Source organism: Netta rufina (assembly GCF_964035555.1).
Source record: "Netta rufina genome assembly, chromosome: W".
NCBI classification, from domain to species: Eukaryota; Metazoa; Chordata; class Aves; order Anseriformes; family Anatidae; genus Netta; species Netta rufina.
The window spans coordinates 2,198,525-2,226,253 of record NC_140139.1 but is presented as its reverse complement, the minus strand read 5'-3'; the positions used below and the strand labels follow the sequence as shown (position 1 = coordinate 2,226,253).

General features: G+C 42.8%; 1 protein-coding gene across 4 annotated transcripts in view; it reads right to left on the bottom strand.

Moving 5' to 3' along the window:
- Positions 1 to 23,756: 23,756 nt before the first annotated feature.
- Positions 23,757 to 27,729, bottom strand: part of DYM (dymeclin) — an 86,318-nt gene continuing 82,345 nt past the window's right edge. Inside the window, exons 15-16 of one of the 4 annotated variants that reach the window (XR_014619277.1) lie at positions 25,042 to 26,611; positions 23,757 to 24,918 (exon numbers count right to left, since the gene is read on the bottom strand). Coding sequence is in view for 2 of the 4 variants with exons in the window: in XM_084304536.1 (XP_084160662.1) it covers positions 24,876 to 24,918 (43 nt within the window). In the remaining 2 variants the exon portion in view is untranslated. Of the gene's footprint in view, positions 26,612 to 27,729 lie in introns of all 4 variants that reach the window. The other 3 variants (XR_014619278.1, XM_084304538.1, XM_084304536.1) reach the window with 3 other exon arrangements.

Here is a 27,729-nt window from a genome sequence, read left to right as displayed (position 1 = left end):
CAAAGGTAGTTGTGTAGTCAACAAGGAGAAATGCTAAGTAGGTAAGTGGACAGTAGAAGGCCTCACTGTTCCAAAATAAGGTAGAAGACTGAGAAAAACAGGATGAGCAGTGTGAGAACAGTAAAAAAAAACAAAGATCACAAGTTCTCTAATTGCAAGGAAAGTGAAAAAAAAAAAGGAGAATAGAGGAGAAATTAAAGGGTTGATCAAATAAAATTGTATATGGTATAAAAGGGCATCGAGTAGCTTCTGAACCTGTAGTACTCAGCCAATGAGGAAATGGGGAGGTGATCAGGTGTTGGGTAATAGGGAATATAAGGTTATGATATGCTTTCTGTGGGGCGCTCCTATTTGCAGGACGCTTGCCATTGCAATCACGAATAAAATAGCTTCACAGAAGATCCTGTCTGAAGAAAATTATTGAGATTTTTCTCACATCCACAAATGCGAGCACAATTAGATAGACAATGTTTTGAGTAAGTAAAACGTTAGTATTGCGTGTTATAAGAAGGATCCCAGATACTAACAATTCAGATGCTTCATTTGCAACTATAAAGCAGGGAGCCACCAAGCCCTATATAAAATTTCTGGGTTGTTTGCAGAATGTTTTAGAATGTCAGGTGGAGAATCCTGCCACACGGGAGATTCTATTGTGACAACTGGCAATTGAAAACGCTAATGCAGACTGTAGGAAAATTTTGCGATCTATTAAAACCACTAATCCCACTATAACCGATATGATCAAAGCCTGCCAGGATGTAGGAACAGAAAACCACAAGATGTCGCTGTTGGCTGACATCCTCGCATGTCACGGTGAGGCTGGCACAAAAGGCCATTTGTTTTAATTGTGGAGAACAGGGTCATCTCAAGAGAAACTGTAAAAAAATAATAATAATAATTAAATAAATAAAAATAATAAATAAATAAATAAATAAATAAAACTAAAATCGCTAAAATCCACTAGACAGATGTAGCCGTGCCCTCGATGTGGAAAGGGTCTTCACTGGGCGAGTGAATGCCAATCCAGGTTTCATGTGACCGGTCAGCCTTTAAACGGGCAAAAGAGCGCGAGACCGCATGACAATAGGAAGTACGGTTCAGACCCCAGCTACAGTTGTGCCGCCATCCCTCTGACCAGCTACCTCAGGCAGTGCTGGATTGGACTTGGCCACCGCCCAACCCATCACCCTGAAAGATGCCTCAGTCATCTTAATTCCTACAGGAGTCAGAGGGCCTTCAGGGGGAGGAAAAAGTGCTTTGTTATTAGGACACTCCTCAGTTACCAGGATGGGACTTCTTGTTCTCCCAGGTGTTATTGATGCTGATTATAAAGGGGAAATTAAAATTATGACACAGACACCGTCACCTCCCTGCCACATCCCACATGGTCAAAGGATTGCACAATTAGTGCCTTTTCATTCACTGGCTGGAACGAGTGAAGTGTCTTGTTCGGGGGGATTTGGCAGCACAGGTTCTCCGGCAATTCTGTGGTCCCGTTTATCAGTCGGCCCTTATTGACTTGTATGGTTGATGGTCTCCAGATGACAGGATTAGTGGACACTGGAGCTGATGTGAAAACAACCGAGTTTCAAAGGGCCCAGATGGCCAACTAGCCCGTACTGCCCCTTATGTGTTATCAGTGCCCTGCACATTATGGGGTCAAGATGTTTTAAGTCAGTGGGGCCTCGTGCTGCAGACGCGTTTTCATTAAGGGCCATTGACAAGCAGCAACCAATCCAGCTAACATGGAAAAGCAAACAACCTGTTTGGATTGATCAATGGCCCTTAAAGAAGGAAAAGTCGCTGCCACTAAGAGAACTGTTTAAGGAACAACTAGATGCAGGCCATATAGTGCCTACGAGAAGTCCCCGGAACACTCCAGTTTTTGTGATCCTTAAGAAGTCCGGAAAGTGGCGATTCTTACAGGACTTGAGGGCAATTAATGCTGTAATAGAACTAATGGGAGGCTTGCAGCCTGGGGTCCCATCTCCTGCAATGATACCAGAAAATTGTCCCACAATAGTTATTGATTTGAAAGACAATTTCTTACTATATGGCTCCACCCCAAGGATGCTCCATGATTTGTTTTTTCAGTTCCATCAGTAAATTGTCAGAGCCCGGTGCAGTGTTACCACTGGACTGTACTCCATCAAGGAATGTTAAATAGCCCTATTTGTCAACTGAAGGTGATGTCTGCACTTCATCCTGTGCAAAAGGCTTGGCCTCAAGCAGTTATATACCACTATATGTATGATCTTTTAATCACAACAGAGAGCTCTAATGAATTGTCACATGTGGTCACACAAGTTGTCGTGGTTTAACCAAGCTAAACACCACGCAGCCGTTTGCTCACCCTCCCCCCTCCCTCTCTGGGACGGGGGAGAGAAATGGAAAGTGAAGCCCGTGAGTTGAGATAAAGACAGTTTAATAAGACAGGAAAATAATAATAACAAAAATAATAATAACAATAATAATAATAATAATACAATGGTGATAATAGGAAAGTAATAAAAATATGTACAAACAAGTGATGCACAATGCAATTGCTCACCACCCGCTGACCGATGCCTAGCCTAACCCCGAGCAGTCCGGCCCCCTCCCCCCGGCTAGCCACCCCTATATATTGTTTAGCATGACGTCAGATGGTATGGAATACCCCTTTGGCTAGTTTGGGTCACCTGTCCTGGGTCTGTCCCCTCCCAGCTCTTACTGCACCCCCAGCCTGCCTGTTGGCAGGACAGAGCAAAAGGCTGAGATGTCCTTGGCTTGGTATAAGCACTGCTCTGCAACAATTAAAACATCAGGGTGTTATCAGCACTCTTCTCATCCTAAGCCAAAACATAGCATTCCACCAGCTACTAGGAAGAAAATTAATTCTTTTCTAACTGAAACCAGGACACAAGTACAGGAAGCAGTTACCTCAATAGGGTTGCAAGTGGCCGAAGAAAAGGTTTAATCCATTCCCCCATGGAAGTATTTGAGATGGAAGATAACAACCCAAACTATACATCCGCAGCAGATATGAATTATACAACAAGTAAAAACACTAAATGACTTGCAGAAATTATTAGGTACTATAAACTGGCTCTGACCATTGTTAGGCATCACTACACAGGAACTTCACTTTTTGTTTCAGCTTTTAAAGGGGGATCCCGACCTCACATCTCCACGCAGATTAACGGCAGAAGCCCAAGCCTGCTTAGACAAATTTGCTAGCAAATTGCAGAACCAATATAGTCATCTCATTTGTCTCTCAGTTCCTGTCTTTTTGATTGTTGTTCCTAATGAATTTCAACCCTATGGACTTTTATGTCAATGGGAAAAATCACACAAAGACCCACTGCTAATTCTAAAATGGGTATTTTTCCCTCATGCCTTTTTGAAGACAGTAACATCTCAGGATGAACTGTTCACTGTGGTTATTCAGTGCACGCAACATTGATTACAGACTATTAAGGCAGAAGAACCTGCCTGTATTTATATACCATTGCCGAAGAAAAATTTGGAGTGGATATTAGCCAACTCCACAGTAATGCAGATAGATACTGTGGATTATGCAGGAAAGTTCTCTGTTCACATGCCAAAACACCAATTGTTATAGAATCTTTGCAATGTCTCCATAGCCCTGTTATAAATGAGGTCTCAACTCAATCTGAATTTTGTAATATTTATAAAACAAATATTTCTAAAAGGTATAAAAGGCAAGTAAACAGCGCTGGGTGTGCGGGGAGTCTACGCTCCACCAACACGCACACACAAACATCAAACATTCTAAATATATAGAACATCGCTTTTACATACTAAACTAGAGTATGCCTATACATATGTACAATCAGAAAAGGTAACAAACAATCTTTTAAGTTCCATAACTTAACAGTCTCCATTTTCCATTCCTTTTCTTGATTACAGACAAGTCTCCATTTTCCATTCCTTTCGAACAATATGTCTCGCTCCAAGTTGTCAAGCAACTCAGTCTTCAGGCCTTATGTATCCTGTTCTTCCCGGATCGAAGAAAAGCATATCCATCTCCTTTTCAAGGCCAATAGGCCTGGGTCACAAGGCACGTTAAGGTCATCAGGGGGCGTAATAGCAAAAGCCTTTGATGGCTGTAGCAGCAGAGGGGCCGATGGCATAGCAGTCGGATCAGTAAAGGAGCCCGCAGCTCCCTCACTGTCTGGCAAACCACACGTTTCTGACTGTGGTCCCACAGGGCTCTTTAAGGCCTCAGAGACTGCTCGCCAGGTGCCGAGCAATCCTACTGCAACCTTGTCGTTTTTAGTTGCAGAGTCCCACACCTTGACCTCAGTTTGGTCCCATATTTCAGGCTCATAAACTGTCCAATTGTTAATAAGGAGAATAAGCTGTAAGGTTACCAGGACAGTCTTTGTTTCTATGGATGTATGATTCCCCATAATGCGCAACTGCTTATCAGCGAGAGGCAGTAGTGTGCGCAGGTCCGCTTCTCTCAGCTTGAGCTTCTCTCCAGCTCCGGTGCACCTGTGATCAATTAGTGGGGGTTTGTTCATTGTCTTTGAGGAATTTGGAGAATCTGCTGGGGAGAAATGGTTGTAAAATTTAATGGCCTTGATAAGGGAGGAAGCAGGAGGGGGTGTTGGGTGAACATCCTTGAGTTAAACCAGACTCTGTGAAATTCCTTACCACAAGACATCCTTTTTGCCGCTTCACTACCCCCACCTGAACATGAAGCAGAGGAATAACGACCCCCCCTCTCAACAATAGACTGCGCAGCCTCAGCCAGTTCAACAAGTCCTGATAAGCCGGAATTCAACTGCTATAAAACAGCAACACTGTAAAGGGAAGTTGCGTGCTGTTGTGGAGCAGAGACTCCCCAGCCGCCCAGCGCTGTTTCGCTTGTGTCTGCTTACTTGATTAATAAAATAATTTCAATAGACCAGTAAATTGTGTGGTCTAATTTATAACAATTTGGTGCAGTGACTCGGATGAAGGCAATCTGATTGAAAGACCTTCGGAGGGAGGGCCCCGCTGATTTCAGCGGCCTTCGCTAGGACTACTTTCATTCAAATCCTTCACCGACGATCCCAAAATTAGACACAAGCAAATAAAACCGGTAAACCCCAGGCAACCTTTGTGCACGAAGCCCAAACGAAGACCCACGGGGTGGGTAAGTATAGGCCGGTGATCCGTTCGGTTGGGGTTGGGTATCCCCGAACACAACAAACGAGACGTCCAATTGCGGACGAAGCGAGTGTGGACCCCTCGGTAGTGCGGTTCCCACATCCCGCGAGGGACTGGGCCACGAAAAGGGGGAAGCGATCCATGCGTGTGTGTGTGAAGGTGTTCCGGAAGATGGGACAGAAGAAGAGTAAGCCTTCTGGTCCCATGGGTGGGGTAACATCTGATGTTAGGTTACCCTGGGATTAATGATTAAAAATTGGGAGGATTCCCCTTTTAGGCGGGGAAGGAATAAAGTAAAAATGATACATTATTGTGTTGAAGTTTGGGGTGGTAAACAGATTTGAGGAGACCACCTTTACTGGCCTGTATTTGGGTCTTTTGAAGATTGGGTTTGTCAGGCCTAAATATTTATGTAAACTCAAAGGAACCCTTTAGTCTGGAAGAAAGTGAGTATGCACACCTCTGGATAAATTCAGATACGAGGACGCATCTATATCCTCTAAAAGAAAAAGGAGGGCGGGATAAAAAGAGAAAGGACTTGGAAGTCCCGACACCGCCCCCGCCCTATATTCCACCGCCCGCACCAACGGCTCCCGTCCTTAATGGACTCCCCGAATTAGCTAATCCAGGAGAATCGGAATCGGGTCATGAAACACAGGGGCCGGTAACCAGAAGCAGGGCAAGAAATCAGAAATCTGCTTTAAGGGAGGGATTATATCCCCTACGAGAAACAGCGATGGGGGGACCCCAGTCAGGAATGGAATATGTGGCCATCCCCATTAACTCCGGGGATGTCCGAGATTTTAAGAAAAGGACAGGAGGAGGGTAAGCGAGCTTTAATGGCAACTGGCATAATGTTTGCAGCTGCTGAGGAATAATTCTAACTGGAATAATAACTGTACATTGTATATTGTATATATAAAAGCCCGGGCATTTTTGTTAAAGTATTCTTTTATTCATATGTTAATCTGTAAATATGTAAATATAAGAACTGCCATTGAGGTGTATGTCTAAGGGAACAAAATTTGCCCAGGCATATCATCGGCTCATCAGGTTTAAATGTCCTCAGTGTAACTGTCAACAGGCAGTTAATTTACAGTGGTCTGATTTTACTTGTGTATCTATATATTGTGGATTTTGGAGGGATTGGGATTGACTAGTAAAGAGCTTCTAGGAAAACAGTGGAATATTAACCACTGTAGATTACAATAGGAAAAGTTCAAAGCAAAGAAATCCCGAGGAAAAGCCTTCTAGGATGTATACTAACACATTGGAGGGATATAGTGGGGTGAGAGGGTACAGAAAGTAAAAGAACTCTTATCAAATATTGTAATCAATGGTGGCCACTTTATAAACTAGAGGATGGAGCGGAGTGGCCCCTAAATAGAACTATTAATTATAACACCGTATTACAGTCAATGTTGTTTTTGTGGAAAGAAGGAAAATGTGATGAAATATGGTATATTGATTGATATGTTGTTTCAGTATCTTGGAGGGAAAAGGTATGGAATTAAGTTGGACTCAGAATGAGCCTTTGGTGCTGGTATTAGAAAAGTACGGGCTGGAGAAAGATAAAGGAAGTGTTAAAAGGGTTGCTGAAGGTGTTAAAAGGTGTGGTATGTAGTATTTAACAGAGCTGTTTGAAATTGAATGAGCAGGGAAAGGTGATGTAGGCATTATCTAAGTAACAGTCTAGAAGTTTTGGTATATTTGCATATTTGCTGTGGTGTTTGTTCAGTTTACCAAGCATCGGGAAGGGGGGAACAGCCTGCTCCACCAGGGGCCTCTCCAGCGGCCGCAGGGGGGCTTCGGCTCCAGCGCCTGGAGCGCCTCCTCCCCCTCCTTCTGCACTGACTTTGGTGTCTGCGGGGGGGTTTCTCGCTCTCCCAACTGTTGTTGAGCAGCAGGTTTTTGTTTGTTTCTTTGTTTGTTTGTTTTCGTGGATGTGCTCTCACAGAGGCACGGACTGTGTTGTTCATGGCTTGGCTCTGGGCAGCAGTGGGCCCCTTTGGGGCCAGATGAAATTGTCCCTTGTCTACCACGGGGAGGTTTCTGGGTTTTTCTCACGGGGGCTGCTGATTCAAAGATCGAAGCCAAAATTCCTTTAAGTGGTATATTCTTTATTGCAGCGCTGGATGCACGGGGGATCTCTCCACCTATCGTGCATACCCAAAGCAAAAAGCAGTCTTGAATTTATACAATCAATCTATCAATATTCTACAAGCACCTATACATATGCATTACCTATCCCCGCCTTCCCTCGCTTCTCATGCTAATTAGCCTTTTGGCACCTTGCGCCTGCGTAGAGCCTTCCAAGAATTGTGGGCAGGGGTCTTTGGGACGTGGGCAGGGGTCTCTGGGAGGAAGATCCCGAGTCTTCCTCACAGTGTACTTTTCACCTTTGGTCAGGAATCTGCTGAATTGGCATGTTTCTTAATTGCGAGAGCTGGTTGTTGCCAATTCTTCTGTTTGTTGTATCTTTATAATGAATTCCAATGTCCAGTTTTGAGATTTATAGTCCTTACGTTTGTTTCTCCGTTCGTCTGCCGCTTCCTTATCATGAGTTTCAGTGTCTTGTTTCGAGATATACAGTCCATGTCTGGGGATTGTCCTTGCCTCCCCAATGCCTCCCCAATACCTCCTTAATCAATCCCCCCTTTTCTTTTCCCATGCAAATTCTTTTGCATCAGATACTTTCATTATTTACAGTAACACAACAAAGCAGGCATCTAAACAACATGCACACAAATATTCCTAACACTACTAATGCGATTAGAGCAATGAATACTTGTTTCAACCATTGAAAATTGGGCGACCAAGAGGTTAACTTATTCCATATTTCACTAAAACTCCACGAAAGATCATCTTTACTGATCTCATGTAGGACCCTTGTCTGCTCCCATATTTCTTCCAGGTCGGTAGAGATCCTTCCACTCTGATCTACATACACACAACAACTTGTGTTTATTACTGTACAGACTCCCCCTTGAGCGGCCAGTAACAAGTCTAGGGCCATCCAATTTTGTAATACTACCTGTGATAAACTAGATATCTCTTCTTGTTGAGCCTTTATAGCATCCAGAGTTTTGTTTTCTAACTTCTCTATAATTGCAGTGCCTTTTCCAATTCACTCACTCCTAACCATGGGATAAACCATCGAACAAAACTATGAAAAGCGGTGTGTCTCTCTATCAATGGATTGTCAATTTTTCGTCTGATTCCCCGCATATGATTTCTCAAGTAACCTCGAGGCACTACATCATGTACTGTCATATTGGGGACTACCGCTCCAAGAGTGCAAGTTCCCTTCCAATTCTCAGGCAAGACCTTACAGGCTGTATCATTGCATAGCCAATACCACCCTTTTCCTTCTGGAACCGTCCAGCTGGTTGAATTTGCCCAGCCGCTAGTCGTACTAATATCAATTGTTCAATTACAAGATGTCTGATTTCCCACATAAGTAGTATCCGTATTTATACAATGCTGTTTTCCTATACCCTTAGGCGGGTTACACCTTTGTACACATACATAATAGGATTCTAACGGCACGAAGCTACTCACTTCTAGTTCCAAAACTTCTTAATATTTTCGACCCCAAGATGTGTTTTCCCACAAATTAGTCCAAGATAAGTTTGCAGGCAAGGGAATCCCGATTAACGATACACCCTTATTCCCACGCTGTGGCAGATGGGTGCATACCCAACAGTTCGTCTTATGAGTTACTTGAGAAATTGTTTGTATTAAGGTCAGGTGTAAATTCTCATCCCAAGTTGCCCACCCCGAATCCGAGAATCGCACCCCTGCAATCATTAGGATCTGGAAAACTGTAATTTTGTTGGTCCAATTGGAGTGGTGGTCTATATCCTCGCCGGGACCTTCTTCACCCTTGAATTGTGGATCCAAGCTGCTTGCTTCTTAATCTTAATGGCGGTGTGTGTTGTCAGTAATACTTGGTATGGTTCTGTCCACTTTCCTTCCATTTTTCCTGTAGGGGTTGTCCTGAAAAAGTCTTTATATATATATAATTCCCGAGCTTAAAGGGGTGGATTGGTTGATCCAACCCTCTAGCCCTGGTCCCTAAAACAAATTTATGTACTTTATTTAATTGTTTCTGAAGTTCAGTTATATAAGCATATAAATATTCTGATCCTAACTGCGTTAGGTCCTCTCCACTAAATAGAAATTGCTACGGCCTTCCATATAAGATTTTGAAGGGACTCAAATTCCCTTTTATTCTAGGTTTAACTCTAATTCCAAGTAATGCTAAAGGGAGGGATTGAGGCCATGACAAATTAGCTTCTTATCCAATTTTAGCTATTTATTGTTTAATTAAATGGTTCATTTTTTCTACCTGTCCACTTGCCTGTGGTCTATAAGGAGTATGCAGTTGCCAATCTATCTTTAGAATCTTACTTATCTGTCCTACCACTTGTGCACAAAAATGTGAAACTCTATCAGAAGACATTGCTACTAGAATCCCAAAGCATGGTATTATTTCATTTAACAAGACTTTAACCACTTCTCTTGCTTTGTTTGTTCGACAGGGAAAGGCTTCAGGCCTTCCTGAAAACGTGTCAGTCAGAACCAGTAAATAATGATACCCCCCTTTTCTAGGGAGTTCTGAAAAATCAATTTGCCACTGTTGCCCCGAATAATTTCCTTTACCGATTATTCCAAATTTTATTCTATTCTTGGTATTGGGGTTATTGTGTAAGCAAATGCTACATTGTTGAGTTACTTGTTTTATCATATCGTCCCACTAATGTCTGACTCAGGCTCTTATGCAGTGTGCCAGCTCCCCAATACGTTTTATTGTGTTCTGTAAGAACTATGGGCCATGTCAAACTAGAGGGTATTACTATGTGGTTATCTTTTAAATATACTCATCCATCTGGTTTCATTTTACCTTTCAAATCTTCAATTAATTTTAAGTCTTCTTTTGTATAATTTGGATATAGTTTGGATTTTACCGTCTGGTATCAAAGACAATGCCTTCACCTCAGTTATTTCAGCTGCCTGCTTAGCCTCTGCCAATCGATTTCCAATTTCAAAATCGGTGTTCCCCTTTTGATGTCCCTGACAATGCATGATAGCTACTTTTTCTGGTTGTTTTACAGCCTCTAACAATTTTAAAATTTCTTCAGCATACTTTATGTGTTTTCACTGAGCGGTCAGCAATCCATGTTCTTTCCAAATTGCTCCATGAGCATGTACCACGCTGAATGTATATTTAGAATCTGTCCAAATATTTACCCTTTTTCCTGCTGCCAGTTTCAATGCTCTCGTGAGAGCAACTATCTCCGCCTTTTGAGCTGATGTTCCAGGGGGTAAAGGCTTAGACTCGATTACCTGCTGAGTAGTTGTTATAGCATATCCAGCTTTACGTTGTCTTTGCGTAACAAAACTGCTCCCATCCGTGAACCAAGTTTCTTCCGCATCTTCCATGGGCTCCTCCTTAAGGTCTGGTCAGCTGGAATACACAGTCTCTATAGTTTCTAAACAATCGTGAATCACAGGTTGTGCCGGAGCATCACTAAGAAAAGAGGCTAGATTCACAATATTAGTTATCACAATTTCCACGTCGTCCTGTTCTACCAATATTGCTTGATATTTCAAAACCATCAATTCTTGTTTAAGTTGTTTAAAGACTTTTTGTGCTTCTCCAGTCCAGACTAACTTTGACTGGTTAATCTTTATCAATTCACATAGAGGCTTTACCAACAGTCCATAATTATAAATCCAAAGGCGACACCAACCTGTCATTCCTAAAAAGGTTTGTAGCTCCTTTACCATTTGAGGTTCTGGAGTCCGGCAAATGACTTCCTTATGTTCAGTTCCTAGTTCTCGTTGTCCTTTCGAAATTTCAAATCCCAGATAGGTCACACTTTGTTGAGCCAGCTGGACTTTCTGTCAAGAGACTTGATATCCATTTAAACCCAGAAAATTAAGACGACTTATAGTCCATTGAATACAACTCCCTTTAGTCTCAGTAGCTATTAAGAGATCATGTACATATTGTAACAAAGCACCTTCAGTGTCCGGAGGCATCCATGTTTCGAGTTTCCTTGCTAATTGGTTTCCAAAAATAGTGGGGCTATTCTTGAATCCTTGAGGTAGTAATGTCTACGTAAGCTGCGTCTTTCTGCCTGAATCGGGATTTTCCCATTCAAAGGCGAATAGGTTTTGGCTTTCTGTGGCTAAGCCTAGGCAGAAGAAGGCGTCTTTTAAATCCAGCACGGTAAACCAGACTTGACTATTCTTTAATTTAGTCAGCAAAGTATAAGGGTTTGCCACTACTGGATGTATATCCTCAGTGATTTTATTTATGGCCCTCAAATCCTGAACTAGCCTATAGCTTTTTCATCTGCCTTTTTAATTGGCAATATGGGTGCATTGTATTCTGATTCGCATTCAATCAATAATCCATACTGTAAAAAATTATTAATTATCTCTTTAATTCCTTTCCTATCTTCTATCCTCAAAGGATATTACTTAACCTTAACGGGTTTCTCTCCTGGCTTTAATTTAATAATTATTAAGGTCACATTTTTAGCTCTTTCAGGGGTTTCAGTAGCCCAAACTCCTGGACATACTTGATCTGTGATCTCTAAAGGTATTTCACTTTTAGGGTCAGTTTGTATTAGTGCCAAGCTTAACACATTTGTTAGTTGTTCTTCTCCTATTCTTAATTCCATTTTCCCTTTTTCAAAGACAATTTCTGCTCCTACTTGCTCTAATAAATCTCTACCTAAGAGTGCCCATGAGGAGCTAGGCATATATAAAAATCTGTGTATGCCCCATTGTTTCCCTAACTTGTACTTCAAAGGTTCACAAAAATAAGCCTTTTCGGTTACACCTTGTCCTGGTTTCAGTTAGAACAGAGTTAATTTTCTTCCTAGTAGCTGGTAGAATGCTATGTTTTGGCTTAGGATGAGAAGAGTGCTGATAACACCCTGATGTTTTAATTGTTGCAGAGCAGTGCTTATACCAAGCCAAGGACATCTCAGCTTCTTGCTCTGTCCTGCCAACAGGCAGGCTGGGGGTGCAGTAAGAGCTGGCAAGGGACAGACCCAGGACAGGTGACCCAAACTAGCCAAAGGGGTATTCCATACCATCTGATGTCAGGCTAATACCATCTGATGTCAGGCTAAACAATACATAGGGGTGGCTAGCCAGGGGGAGGGGGCCGGACTGCTCGGGGTTAGGCTGGGCATCGGTCAGCGGGTGGTGAGCAATTGCATTGTGCATCACTTGTTTGTACACATTATTAGTAGTGGTACTATTATCATCATTGTATTATTATTATTATTATTATTATTATTTTGTCTTATTAAACTGTCTTTATCTCAACTCACGGGCTTCAGTTTCCATTTCTCTCCCTCGTCCCAGAGAGGGAGGGGGAGGGTGAGCAAACGGCTGCGTGGTGTTTAGCTGCCGGCCGAGTTAAACCACGACACATCTTTTACCCTAACATAATAATTCTGTGAAGGCATTAATGCTTGATTTAGAACTGAATACGTTGCCCCATATCAATAAGAAATTTCACTTCCATTCCTCCCCTAGCTTCATTATAACCAGTGGAGGATCCGCTAGGGTAGATTCCCCAAGTCCCCATTATTCCTGTTGAAATCAGGGGTCGATTACCCTAGGAAAAGGCTAGTCAATTTGTCCTCCGAAGCCAGGTCCAAACCGTTTTGTTTTATTTATTTATTTATTTATTTATTTATTTATTTATTTTCATTACATTTCAGAGTTGGTCCAAAAATTCCATAGGGGTTTCTTTTAGAACTTGTTGGAAGCATATTCTCAATTCCCAATTCATCCAGGTTTTAGTATTTACTTAACCGTTCATAATTTTCAGGATGATTCGGGTCTTAGCGGGGGTCGGTCAGGGGAATGCAATTGTCCACAGTTCCCTGAGCGGTCCCATCGGCAATCTGAGCTCGCACATGAACTCAGGTTGTTTTAAGAGTTAACTGCTTTTCTGTTTCTGTGACAACTCTCTCAGACCCATTGTGGTCCCTTTGCCCTAAAGGGCTAACACCCGGGATTTTAAGATCTCTGCCTCGGGCAGAGGCAGAACTATTAACATTCCTACATCCTCTTTCCCTGCTCATTCAACTTCAAACACCTTTAACACTTTCAACAACCCTTTTAACACTTCCTTTATCTTTCTCCAGCCTGTACTTCTCTAATGCCATCATCAAAGTCTCAGTCAGGGGCCAACTTAATTCCGTACCTTTTCCCACCAAGATGCTGAAACATCAGTATACAACATTTCATCCTGTTCTGCTTCTCAAAAAAACAACATTAACTGTAGCAAAATATTATAGTTTAAAGTTCCATTTAGGGGCCACTTTTCTCCACATTCCAGCTTATAAAGCGGCCACCACTGATTACGATATTTTATCAATGTTTTCCTGTTTTCACTTCCACCGGCAGATCCTCCAATATCCTTCCAGTGACTTAAAACACATCCTAACACACTTTTCTTTAAAATTTCACTGCTTGTTTGCCCCCCCATTTTCCAGTTTACACTTTCAGAATACACATGTTACTTGCAAAAGCGTATCACAAAACGTATCACTCACAAAAATACGGGCACGCATTATCTTTCAGTAGCCATGTCACAAAACTATTACTATTACCAGGAATATTGCCAAAATCACAATAACAATAGTCAGAGTCAAATTCCACATGCGATAAGTCAGAAAACCGAACTGTGTAACACCGTAACGATATCTTTCTTATAATAATGCCACGAACCTACTATTACCACCAGGAAAATAGCCAAAATCGCAGTAACAATAACCAGAGTTAAATACCATACTCCATGAGTCAGAAAACCGAAATAGACAACACAATTCCAGATGGACCTTAAAGTGAGCTCTTTCCTTAAGGTCCCCAAATATACTTATGGTGCTTACCACAAAGTATATACCAAACACTGCCTCGCAGAAGATCACCTTCTGACTTACAGACAGTTCCAGATACAGATGGACCCCAAGGTCCCCAGATATACTTGTGGTACTAACCACAAAGTATATACCAAATACTGTCCTGCAGAAGTCACCTTCCGACTTACTGGACAGTCCCAGATGACCGGTCTACCAGAAAACCAAACCAGAATAAAGAATATACTCACTTACAATGATGGGGTCCTTGTCTGCCTCCGCAGTGATCCGGTGAGTCGAGGAGTCCCTCCGGGAAATCCCGGGGGTACCCTAGGGAGTCCTGTTCCCAGCAGGTCCTGCGGTCCGGCAGAGAGGTTGTCCCATCTGGGTCGCCAGATTGATTCAAAGATCGAAGCCGAAATTCCTTTAAGTGGTATATTCTTTATTGCAGCGCTGGATGCACGGGGGATCTCTCCACCTATTGTGCATACCCAAAGCGGAAAGCAGTCTTGAATTTATACAATCAATCTATCAATATTCTACAAACGCCTATACATATTCATTGCCTATCCCCGCCTTCCCTCGCTTCTCATGCTAATTAGCCTTTTGGCACCTTGCGCCTGCGCAGAACCTTCCAAGAATTGTGGGCAGGGGTCTTTGGGACGTGGGCAGGGGTCTTTGGGAGGAAGACCCCGAGTCTTCCTCACAGTGTACTTTTCAGCTTTGGTCAGGAATCTGCTGAATTGGCATGTTTCTTAATTGCAAGAGCTGGTTGTTGCTAATTCTTCCGTTTGTTGTATCTTTATAATGAATTCCAATGTCCAGTTTTGAGATTTATAGTCCTTACATTTGTTTCTCCGTCCGTCTGCCGCTTCCTTATCATGAGTTCCAGTGTCTTGTTTCGAGATATACAGTCCATGTCTGGGGATTGTCCTTGCCTCCCCAATGCCTCCCCAATACCTCCTTAATCAATCCCCCCTTTTCTTTTCCCATGCAAATTCTTTTGCATCAGATACTTTCATTATTTACAGTAACACAACAAAGCAGGCATCTAAACAATATGCACACAAATATTCCTAACACTACTAATGCGATTAGAGCAATGAACACTTGTTTCAACCATTGAAAATTGGGCAACCAGGAGGTTAACTTATTCCATATTTCACTAAAACTCCATGAAAGATCATCTTTACTGATCTCATGTAGGACCCTTGTCTGCTTCCATATTTCTTCCAGGTCGGTAGAGATCCTTCCACTCTGATCTATATACATACAACAACTTGTGTTTATTACTGTACAGACTCCCCCTTGAGCGGCCAGTAACAAGTCTAGGGCCATCCAATTTTGTAATACTACCTGTGATAAACTAGATATCTCTTCTTGTTGAGCCTTTACAGCATCCAGAGTCTTGTTTTCTAACTTCTCTGTAATTGCAGAAATATTAACTATCGCCTTTTCCAATTCACTCACTCCTAAGCATGGGATAAACCATCGAACAAAACTATGAAAAGCGGTGTGTCTCTCTATCAATGGATTGTTAATTTTTCGTCTGATTCTCTGGATATGATTTCTCAAGTAGGCTCGAGGCACTACATCATGTACTGTCATATTGGGGACTACCGCTCCAAGAGTGCAAGTTCCCTTCCAATTCTTGGGCAAGACCTTACAGGCTGTATCATTGCATAGCCGATACCACCCTTTTCCTTCTGGTACTGGCCAGCTGGTTGAATTTGCCCAACTGCTAGTTGTACTAATATCAATTGTTCGATTACAAGATGTCTGATTCCCCACATAAGTAGTACCTGTATTTATACCATCCTGTTTTCCCATACCCTTAGGCGGGTTACACCTTTGTACACATACATAGTAAGATTCCAATGGCACGAAGCTACTAACTTCTAGTTCCAAAACTTCTTCATATTTTCGACCCCAAGATGCGTTTTCCCACAAATTAGTCCAAGATAAGTTTGCAGGCAAGGGAATCCCGATTAACGATACACCCTTATTCCCATGCTGTGGCAGATGGGTGCATACCCAACAGTTCGTCTTATTAGTTACTTGAGAAATTGTTTGTATTAAGGTCAGGTGTAAGTTCTCATCCCAAGTTGCCCACCCCGAATCCGAGAACCGCACCCCTGCAATCATTAGGATCTGGAAAACCGTAATTTTGTTGGTCCAATTGGAGTGGTGGTCCATATCCTCGCCAGGGCCTTCTTCACCCTTGAATTGTGGATCCAAGCTGCTTGCTCCTTAGTTTTAATGGCGGTGTGTGTTGTCAGTAATACTTGGTATGGTTCTGTCCACTTTCCTTCCATTTTTCCTGTAGGGGTTGTCCTGAAAAAGTCTTTATATATATATAATCCCCGAGCTTAAAGGGGTGGATTGGTTGATCCAACCCTCTAGCTCTGATCCCTAAAACAAATTTATGTACTTTATTTAATTGTTTCTGAAGTTCAGTTATATAAGCATATAAATATTCTTATCCTAACTGCGTTAGGTCCTCTCCACTAAATAGAAATTGCTACGGCCTTCCATATAAGATTTTGAAGGGACTCAAATTCCCTTTTATTCTAGGTTTAACTCTAATTCCAAGTAATGCTAAAGGGAGGGATTGAGGCCATGACAAATTAGCTTCTTATCCAATTTTAGCTATTTATTGTTTAATTAAATGGTTCATTTTTTCTACCTGTCCACTTGCCTGTGGTCTATAAGGAGTATGCAGTTGCCAATCTATCTTTAGAATCTTACTTATCTGTTCTACCACTTGTGCACAAAAATGTGAAACTCTATCAGAAGACATTGCTACTAGAATCCCAAAGCATGGTATTATTTCATTTAACAAGACTTTAACCACTTCTCTTGCTTTGTTTGTTCGACAGGGAAAGGCTTCAGGCCTTCCTGAAAACGTGTCAGTCAGAACCAGTAAATAATGATACCCCCCTTTTCTAGGGAGTTCTGAAAAATCAATTTGCCACTGTTGCCCCGAATAATTTCCTTTACCGATTATTCCAAATTTTATTCTATTCTTGGTATTGGGGTTATTGTGTAAGCAAATGCTACATTGTTGAGTTACTTGTTTTATCATATCGTCCCACTAATGTCTGACTCAGGCTCTTATGCAGTGTGCCAGCTCCCCAATACGTTTTATTGTGTTCTGTAAGAACTATGGGCCATGTCAAACTAGAGGGTATTACTATGTGGTTATCTTTTAAATATACTCATCCATCTGGTTTCATTTTACCTTTCAAATCTTCAATTAATTTTAAGTCTTCTTTTGTATAATTTGGATATAGTTTGGATTTTACCGTCTGGTATCAAAGACAATGCCTTCACCTCAGTTATTTCAGCTGCCTGCTTAGCCTCTGCCAATCGATTTCCAATTTCAAAATCGGTGTTCCCCTTTTGATGTCCCTGACAATGCATGATAGCTACTTTTTCTGGTTGTTTTACAGCCTCTAACAATTTTAAAATTTCTTCAGCATACTTTATGTGTTTTCACTGAGCGGTCAGCAATCCATGTTCTTTCCAAATTGCTCCATGAGCATGTACCACGCTGAATGTATATTTAGAATCTGTCCAAATATTTACCCTTTTTCCTGCTGCCAGTTCCAATGCTCTCGTGAGAGCAACTATCTCCGCCTTTTGAGCTGATGTTCCAGGGGGTAAAGGCTTAGACTCGATTACCTGCTGAGTAGTTGTTATAGCATATCCAGCTTTACGTTGTCTTTGCGTAACAAAACTGCTCCCATCCGTGAACCAAGTTTCTTCCGCATCTTCCATGGGCTCCTCCTTAAGGTCTGGTCAGCTGGAATACACAGTCTCTATAGTTTCTAAACAATCGTGAATCACAGGTTGTGCCGGAGCATCACTAAGAAAAGAGGCTAGATTCACAATATTAGTTATCACAATTTCCACGTCGTCCTGTTCTACCAATATTGCTTGATATTTCAAAACCATCAATTCTTGTTTAAGTTGTTTAAAGACTTTTTGTGCTTCTCCAGTCCAGACTAACTTTGACTGGTTAATCTTTATCAATTCACATAGAGGCTTTACCAACAGTCCATAATTATAAATCCAAAGGCGACACCAACCTGTCATTCCTAAAAAGGTTTGTAGCTCCTTTACCATTTGAGGTTCTGGAGTCCGGCAAATGACTTCCTTATGTTCAGTTCCTAGTTCTTGTTGTCCTTCCGAAATTTCAAATCCCAGATAGGTCACACTTTGAGCCAGTTGGACTTTCTGTCAAGAGACTTGATATCCATTTAAACCCAGAAAATTAAGACGACTTATAGTCCATTGAATACAACTCCCTTTAGTCTTGGTAGCTATTAAGAGATCATGTACATATTGTAACAAAGCCCCTTCAGTGTCCGGAGGCATCCATGTTTCGAGTTCCCTTGCTAATTGGTTTCCAAAAATAGTGGGGCTATTCCTGAATCCTTGAGGTAGTAATGTCTATGTAAGCTGCGTCTTTCTGCCTGAATCGGGATTTTCCCATTCAAAGGCGAATAGGTTTTGGCTTTCTGTGGCTAAGCCTAGGCAGAAGAAGGCGTCTTTTAAATCCAGCACGGTAAACCAGACTTGACTATTCTTTAATTTAGTCAGCAAAGTATAAGGGTTTGCCACTACTGGATGTATATCCTCAGTGATTTTATTTATGGCCCTCAAATCCTGAACTAGCCTATAGCTTTTTCATCTGCCTTTTTAATTGGCAATATGGGTGCATTGTATTCTGATTCGCATTCAATCAATAATCCATACTGTAAAAAATTATTAATTATCTCTTTAATTCCTTTCCTATCTTCTATCCTCAAAGGATATTACTTAACCTTAACGGGTTTCTCTCCTGGCTTTAATTTAATAATTATTAAGGTCACATTTTTAGCTCTTTCAGGGGTTTCAGTAGCCCAAACTCCTGGACATACTTGATCTGTGATCTCTAAAGGTATTTCACTTTTAGGGTCAGTTTGTATTAGTGCCAAGCTTAACACATTTGTTAGTTGTTCTTCTCCTATTCTTAATTCCATTTTCCCTTTTTCAAAGACAATTTCTGCTCCTACTTGCTCTAATAAATCTCTACCTAAGAGTGCCCATGAGGAGCTAGGCATATATAAAAATCTGTGTATGCCCCATTGTTTCCCTAACTTGTACTTCAAAGGTTCACAAAAATAAGCCTTTTCGGTTACACCTTGTCCTGGTTTCAGTTAGAACAGAGTTAATTTTCTTCCTAGTAGCTGGTAGAATGCTATGTTTTGGCTTAGGATGAGAAGAGTGCTGATAACACCCTGATGTTTTAATTGTTGCAGAGCAGTGCTTATACCAAGCCAAGGACATCTCAGCTTCTTGCTCTGTCCTGCCAACAGGCAGGCTGGGGGTGCAGTAAGAGCTGGCAAGGGACAGACCCAGGACAGGTGACCCAAACTAGCCAAAGGGGTATTCCATACCATCTGATGTCAGGCTAATACCATCTTATGTCAGGCTAAACAATACATAGGGGTGGCTAGCCAGGGGGAGGGGGCCGGACTGCTCGGGGTTAGGCTGGGCATCGGTCAGCGGGTGGTGAGCAATTGCATTGTGCATCACTTGTTTGTACACATTATTAGTAGTGGTACTATTATCATCATTGTATTATTATTATTATTATTATTATTATTATTATTTTGTCTTATTAAACTGTCTTTATCTCAACTCACGGGCTTCAGTTTCCATTTCTCTCCCTCGTCCCAGAGAGGGAGGGGGAGGGTGAGCAAACGGCTGTGTGGTGTTTAGCTGCCGGCCGGGTTAAACCACGACACATCTTTTACCCTAACATAATAATTCTGTGAAGGCATTAATGCTTGATTTAGAACTGAATACGTTGCCCCATATCAATAAGAAATTTCACTTCCATTCCTCCCCTAGCTTCATTATAACCAGTGGAGGATCCGCTAGGGTAGATTCCCCAGGTCCCCATTATTCCTGTTGAAATCAGGGGTTGATTACCCTAGGAAAAGGCTAGTCAATTTGTCCTCCGAAGCCAGATCCAAACCATTTTGTTTTATTTATTTATTTATTTATTTTCATTACATTTCAGAGTTGGTCTAAAAATTCCATAGGGGTTTCTTTTAGACCTTGTTGGAAGCATATTCTCAATTCCCAATTCATCCAGGTTTTAGTATTTATTTAACCGTTCATAATTTTCAGGATGATTCGGGTCTTAGCGGGGGTCGGTCAGGGGAATGCAATTGTCCACAGTTCCCTGAGCGGTCCCATCGGCAATCTGAGCTCGCACATGAACTCAGGTTGTTTTAAGAGTTAACTGCTTTTCTGTTTCTGTGACAACTCTCTCGGACCCATCATGGTCCCTTTGCCCTAAAGGGCTAACACCCGTGATTTTAAGATCTCTGCCTCGGGTAGAGGCAGAACTATTAACATTCCTACATCCTCTTTCCCTGCTCATTCAACTTCAAACACCTTTAACACTTTCAACAACCCTTTTAACACTTCCTTTATCTTTCTCCAGCCTGTACTTCTCTAATGCCAACATCAAAGGTTCAGTCAGGGGCCAACTTAATTCCGTACCTTTTCCCACCAAGATGCTGAAACATCAGTATACAACATTTCATCCTGTTCTGCTTCTCAAAAAAACAACATTAACTGTAGCAAAATATTATAGTTTAAAGTTCCATTTAGGGGCCACTTTTCTCCACATTCCAGCTTATAAAGCGGCCACCACTGATTACGATATTTTATCAATGTTTTCCTGTTTTCACTTCCACCGGCAGATCCTCCAATATCTTTCCAGTGACTTAAAACACATCCTAACACACTTTTCTTTAAAATTTCACTGCTTGTTTGCCCCCCCATTTTCCAGTTTACACTTTCAGAATACACATGTTACTTGCAAAAGCGTATCACAAAACGTATCACTCACAAAAATACGGGCACGCAATATCTTTCAGTAGCGATGTCACAAAACTACTATTACCAGCAATATTGCCAAAATCACAGGACCTTAAAAGGCTCTCCTTTTGCTCCTATTACTTGCAATTTCTCTGGGGAAAGGGAACACCCCCGGGGCACAGCCTGGACAGTAGATCTTTCTGCCCCTGAGTCCACAAGGAACTCCATTTCTTGGTGCTGAGGACCTAATTTTAATTTTATCAAGGGCTCCGTTTTCTTATGGGTCCCCAGCAAATAGAGCCCCTGACCCCCCCTAATCTTCCTTAAACATCTGCTCATCCTGCATGCGCTTCCTGCAATTCCTCTTCATATGCCCTTTCTTCTGACAATAAAAACACTCAACCTGCCTCATGTCCCTCAAATCACTCTGACTCCTGTGGGGCTTTTCCCTGGGTTTTGAAATACCCGCTCCCCCTGTACGGGTTGGAGCTGCCTTTTGTCCTTCTCGGACTGCCGCCACCAAAATCCTTGCCTGCCTCTTCTGAATCTCCTCTCTCCGCACATACACCTTCTGTGCTTCCCTCAGTAATTCATCTAATCCCTTTGATTCAAAGATCGAAGCCAAAATTCCTTTAAGTGGTATATTCTTTATTGCAGCGCTGGATGCACGGGGGATCTCTCCACCTATCGTGCATACCCAAAGCAAAAAGCAGTCTTGAATTTATACAATCAATCTATCAATATTCTACAAGCACCTATACATATGCATTACCTATCCCCGCCTTCCCTCGCTTCTCATGCTAATTAGCCTTTTGGCACCTTGCGCCTGCGTAGAGCCTTCCAAGAATTGTGGGCAGGGGTCTTTGGGACGTGGGCAGGGGTCTCTGGGAGGAAGATCCCGAGTCTTCCTCACAGTGTACTTTTCACCTTTGGTCAGGAATCTGCTGAATTGGCATGTTTCTTAATTGCGAGAGCTGGTTGTTGCCAATTCTTCTGTTTGTTGTATCTTTATAATGAATTCCAATGTCCAGTTTTGAGATTTATAGTCCTTACGTTTGTTTCTCCGTTCGTCTGCCGCTTCCTTATCATGAGTTTCAGTGTCTTGTTTCGAGATATACAGTCCATGTCTGGGGATTGTCCTTGCCTCCCCAATGCCTCCCCAATACCTCCTTAATCACCTTCTCCTGCCAATCCTCCAATTTTTCCAATATCCTTCTAATATCCACCCATGATTTTGCTACAAACCGAGTTTTTAATAGAGCCTGTCCTACAGGAGTGGCAGGGTATAATCCCGAATAGAGCTGCAGATTCTTCTGCAGTCTCTCTAGCCACTCAGTGGGGGTTTCATCCTTCCTTTGGTGTTCGCTAAATGCTTTATTAATGTTCTGTCCTCTGGGAACAGATTCCTTAATCCCTTGAACAATTATAGTGCGCAGATCTGCCATATGGGTTCTGTGTTCAGCATTCTGGTTATCCCAGTTCGGCCATTGTAACGGCCATTTTATATCTGTGCTGGGACCATGTTGGTGTTGTTGATCTCAAACTCTCATGCCTGCCCTCCGAATCATTTCCCTCTCTTCCATTGTGAAAAGTATACCTAAAATTGCCTGCAACTCTTCCCAGGTGTATACATTAGGACCCAGGAACTGGTCCAGCCTCTCAGACACTCCCAGAGGATCCTCCAAAAGATTCCCCATTTCCTTCTTAAATTCTCTCACGTCTCCTGAACTCAGGGGAACAGACACAAACCCCATTCCTGGCTGCGGCCTTCCCATAGCTATTTCTCTTAAAGGGTAAAGCCCTTCTTCTGACTGCCCCTCTTTTCTACTTTGACTCCTAGTTACTTTTCGATTTTCCCCAAGGGAACTGAGGGAGTCCAGGTCAGTGTCTAGAGGGTTTGGAAGGTGCGGGGGGGGAGGAAGGAGGAGGGATAGGGTCCGGTGCAGGAGCGGGAGGGACATAGGGAGGAGGGGACAACGGGGGGTCCTCAGGACTCTTAGTCTTCCTTCTGGGATTCTCTTGACCCTTTTCCTTTAGGGTAAATACATAAGTCCGGGTATCTGATCTTATCCATAAACCGGCATATTCGCTTTCTTCTGAACTGAAAGGTTCCTTGGAATTCACGTATATATTTAGAGCTTGGCAAACCCAATCCTCAAAGGACCCAAAAACGGGCCAGTATAGGTGATCTCCTCTTATTTGTTTCCCTCCCCACACCTGCATACAGTAATATACCATCTTTTCTCTCATCTTGCCTTGTCTCGAAGGCCAGTCATCCCAGCAGGCAATCATCAACCCTAAGGGACTTTCTGTCGGTATAGCGGGCAACCCTACCTTAGGGCCACCCATGGGGTCAGAAGGCTTGCTTTTCTGCTGCCCCATCTTCCAAAGTGCCTCCTTACATTCACACACACACTCCCCTCATTTGTGGCCCACGCCTTCGCGGGCAATAGGAACCACACTACAGGAGGGTCCGCGCTCACTTCGCTCCCCAGGAGTGTCTCATTCAGTCACACTTCAGGAAACCCACCCCGACCAAATGGCACCGCTTATCAATACTCACTCAATCCTGAGTCTTCGTTCGGATCTTCGTGCACAAAAAATATGGGGTACCGCAGGATTCTTTTGCCTGCTTGCCTGAATTTAGAGTTCAGATGTACAGGATTTGGACGAGGGATCGGTCACCTGAGGGCCATCCAAAGATGGTGCGCCCCCCCGAGCTCGGATCCCAGACCAAAATGACCTGCATCCGAGTCACGGCACCAAATTGTAATAAGTGGTAGGAACCAAACCACTCTCAGAATAATCTTTATCAGAGCCAAATTTATTAAGCAAGCAAAACAGCGCTGGGCGGCCGGGGAGTCTCTGCTCCACCAACGGCGCACACTTCACCCCCGCCAGAGTCCCCCTTTTATAGCTTGGTTGTTCCGGGTGTACGTGGCATATCCTGGTATGTCCTGCGGTTGCGCGTGCTGTTGCTAGGGGGTCGTCTCGGACCTCCTGGTGGTCGTGAGGATGAAGGCCGTAGTCTTCCTCTGCGTTGTGGGTTGCGATCTTGCTGAGCAAGCACTATACATGTTCTTATCAGGATGGGCAGCTGGAAACTCTCCAGCTATACAGGGTTGTCACAGCCCCCACAAGCTTTCCCACCGGTTTGATTAACAAACTTATTATACAATATTTATTACATTTTCAAAAACAGCTTTTCATTGGTCAAACAACTTTGAATATAACAGCAACAGCAAACCCCCAGCAACTTCAATGCCTTAACAGCTGGAGAACAAGAAACCGGAGACTGCCTGGAGTCTCCTGAATCACCCTTCTTTGTTCCCTCTAAACTCTTTTATATTCCTGATGGCCTCCTTGTTAACAGTCTGATGTTACCATCAACCACGGGGCTTGCCGACCCCCATAGCCACACTCCCACATTTCCCCCTTCTTTATTAATATCAACCATCTTCTCGACACGAATTACCACTCCATATATAACATTAGAAAGTTGGTAACACGTGGAAGGTCAGGTCAGAACAAATGCAGCATACTGCTTCATCTGAATCGCAATAAATGCATCGCTAGGCCAGCATGAAAGAACTGTGCCTGGGCAGATGCAGTACTGGCACTTCGGCAGACTTTCTATGGGCGTTAGAGAAGTGATCTGTAAGCACTTTAGGAACTATGCCCTGGGAGAAATCCATTTAACATGAACGAATGGAGAAAAATCACTAAGTCCCCAAATGCCCATGCCTATTGAAGAGACCTTGAGGCATTTTGCATTTGAATTACCCAAGCTGTCATGTCAGACAAATGGAAATGTGTGAAAATAGCCATGGAGAACTCAAAATGCCTTGCAGGGCAGCATACTGGGTGGAGGTGCCGATGGGGTGCCGCAGAGGAGATGGGCTCAGAGCAGGGGGAAGCACTGGAAGCAGGCACTGCTCTTGTTCACTCTAACGCCTGGCAGATGTAGGCTCCTGGGTAACAGAAGCTGAGCGATGAAGACAACAAATCACTAGGCAGAACGTAGTAACATACTTCGTATCTTTCTCTAACCTTGTAAAACTGAAGCGTGACATGAAATTTCTGCCGAAAAACTCTCTGCTACGCTTACCATTAGGGTCCATCTGACTCGTGGAGATGATGCACGGGCAACAAACTCAGGGCGTGCAACCTCCGCGAAGGTCTTCTCTGCAAGGAAGATGACTCGTACAGTCACCGCTGATGGACTTATTCACCACCGAGTGTTTAAAGGCCCAAGAAATGAAAAGCGCTTTTTGGGAGCAAAGGGCACATCCACGTTGGACTGGTATTGCCACGTACGGACCCTCAGCTCAGTGGTCAGGCTTTTTCTGACTTCTCTAGGGCCTCCTCAAAAAGACAAACCTGTGTCTCTTTGGAAATACCCTGTGTGACTCAGCCGCCTGCTATTGCTGGGCAAATCCCAAAGCACCGCAACTGATTTTAATGCAGTATGGGTAACCAAATGATTTTCATTTTTTTTTCATTCCTGTCTCCCTGTTCAACAGCAAGCACTGCAGACCACTCTTTTAATTCTACAGTCCTAAACCTGATCGTAATAGATGAAGCGCTTTAAGGTATCTTTAGTTCACGGCAAAAGCTTCTCATGAATTTTAAAGAGTATACTTGGATCTGCCACTGCTTACAAGCGAGCAGAGATCTCCAACTGATGTGCTATGAAGACATGATGAATTCTGCCTCCCAGAGGAAGGAAGAAGAAATTTTCCTATTCCTAAAAGCAGAAAAGCACGCGGTCACCACACACGCTTGGGACGAAAGTATATGAGCAAATTCAGAAGCAGCTTTGAACCCTTAACGGAGGTTTCGCACTAGCTAACAGGATTTCCTGTTAAAAGGGAACCAGAAAGACAATGAGACCAGAAGAAACATGGAAGCAAGGAATCTGAGCTGGTGAGACCGAAGTAAATATTTACAAAAGTAAGCCTGGAGTTTCATTTGCAGCGAGTGTTTGTAAAACTCAGGAAGGGTCGAACTGATTATAAGGTTCATTCCTAGCACAACGGCCCTGAAATCTGCCATAGGAGTCTCAAGGCGTGAATGTATTTTCCTTTCAGCGTTTCCCCGTGCTTGTCCTGTTAATATTTTATACGAAAACCGAATGGACAACCGAGTTCACAGTTCTTCCATTTCATCCGCTCGCTCTTAATTCACTTCTGCCGAGAGAAGACATTTGTCTTGAATTAGGACAAAGCTCTGTGGGTGAGAATCAGAGGAAATTGCTGGAGAAAGCAGGCTGAGCAAAACTCCTCCCCCCAAAAAAACACAGACTCCGAACAATGAAACGACAAGAAGAAAATGAAAGAAACATCGCTGCCATGCACGCTAAGGACAAATCTTTATCCTTTGAGCAACTTTTACTTGATGCTGGTTTGTTTAAATGCACCGTGTGCACACACATGCACTGGGGTCACTGCTGCATTTCCAAAGAAAATTGCTGTGTACTCATGGAAATGAACCTGGATCCACATTAGGAATTAAAAGACTCCCAAAGATCAGCATACGTGCATTGCTAGCAGTCCTCTTCACACTAAGACACAAAGTCCCAAACCAGACCATCCACCTCACCGTTAAGGAGTGCTCCATCTTCAATGCACGGATCGTCTCTTGCGGAGCAACGCCTTTTTTTCTAGGCTTCTAAAACCCTACACGGGAAGAAAATTTGACAGATTCTGCACCTGCATCTGCAGATAACTTCTGAATTGTTCGTGATGAAGCATGGCTTATAAATTCAAAGCCAGGCGTATTTTGCTTTTTATGGAGCGAACCGCTTTTTGTTATTTGCGAACCACTGAGATAGGCTGGTGAGCACCACAGGAATCTAAGATCAGTAATTAAGGATACGAACATTTGTTGTCTCGGTTGATGGCATGCGTTCAGCGTGCCCTGAGGCCACAAAAAAAGGAAGAAGCGATAAAAAAATATATATATACATTTTGTTTTTTTATGTAAGAAATGTGTAAACACAGTATCTTGATTTGACAACGCGTTACAACCCACTTTAGCAGAGTACCTCCACCTACAGAGTAACAGCGATTTTGGCTCAAAAGTCGAGTTTGAACCACATCTGAAACATATTTCATACACCTGCAGTTGTGCACAGAAATAAAGAAAAGGTGGTTTGAGCTGCTACTAACAAGCTGAATTCAGAGAGACGGTTTGTACCCCTACGATTTCACCAGGCAGTTGTTCAGAAGGATGCTCCTTCTTGGTACAAAACCTACAAATTTTCAAAATTTGTATTTAACTATTCCCACCCTTCGCCTCCCAAGAGGAAGGAGATTGGTTTCGATCCAAAATCATTCTCTCCAGCCGCACGAAAAAAATAAATCTTCATTTGAGTGACTGAGGTTTGCAAAGTAGGTTTCCCAAGGAAACCAGCAAATACAGAATTTCTGGGCAATTTAAAAATTTTAGTTATGCATTCCTTTCTGCGTAAGTCAAGTTGGACATGAAAGACGTTGGAAGGAACAGAGAATACAACTTGACATGAAAAATGCATGGTAATTTATCACGAAATCCCACTACTTGACTTCGTGTAACATGAGTGTGTACATACTTGTACAGCTACACACCATTTCTTCCAAGAGAGACCTTCCAAGAGAGACCTTCCAAGAGAGACCTTCCAAGAGAGACCTTCCAAGAGATGTTTGTTGGAAATCCCACTTTTGTGCAAATAGCACGGACACGCAGATAGACACGCTTCGAAAGACAAATGCGTAGGAAGTTTTCAGAAGCACATAAAGGTGCTACTACTTGAAAA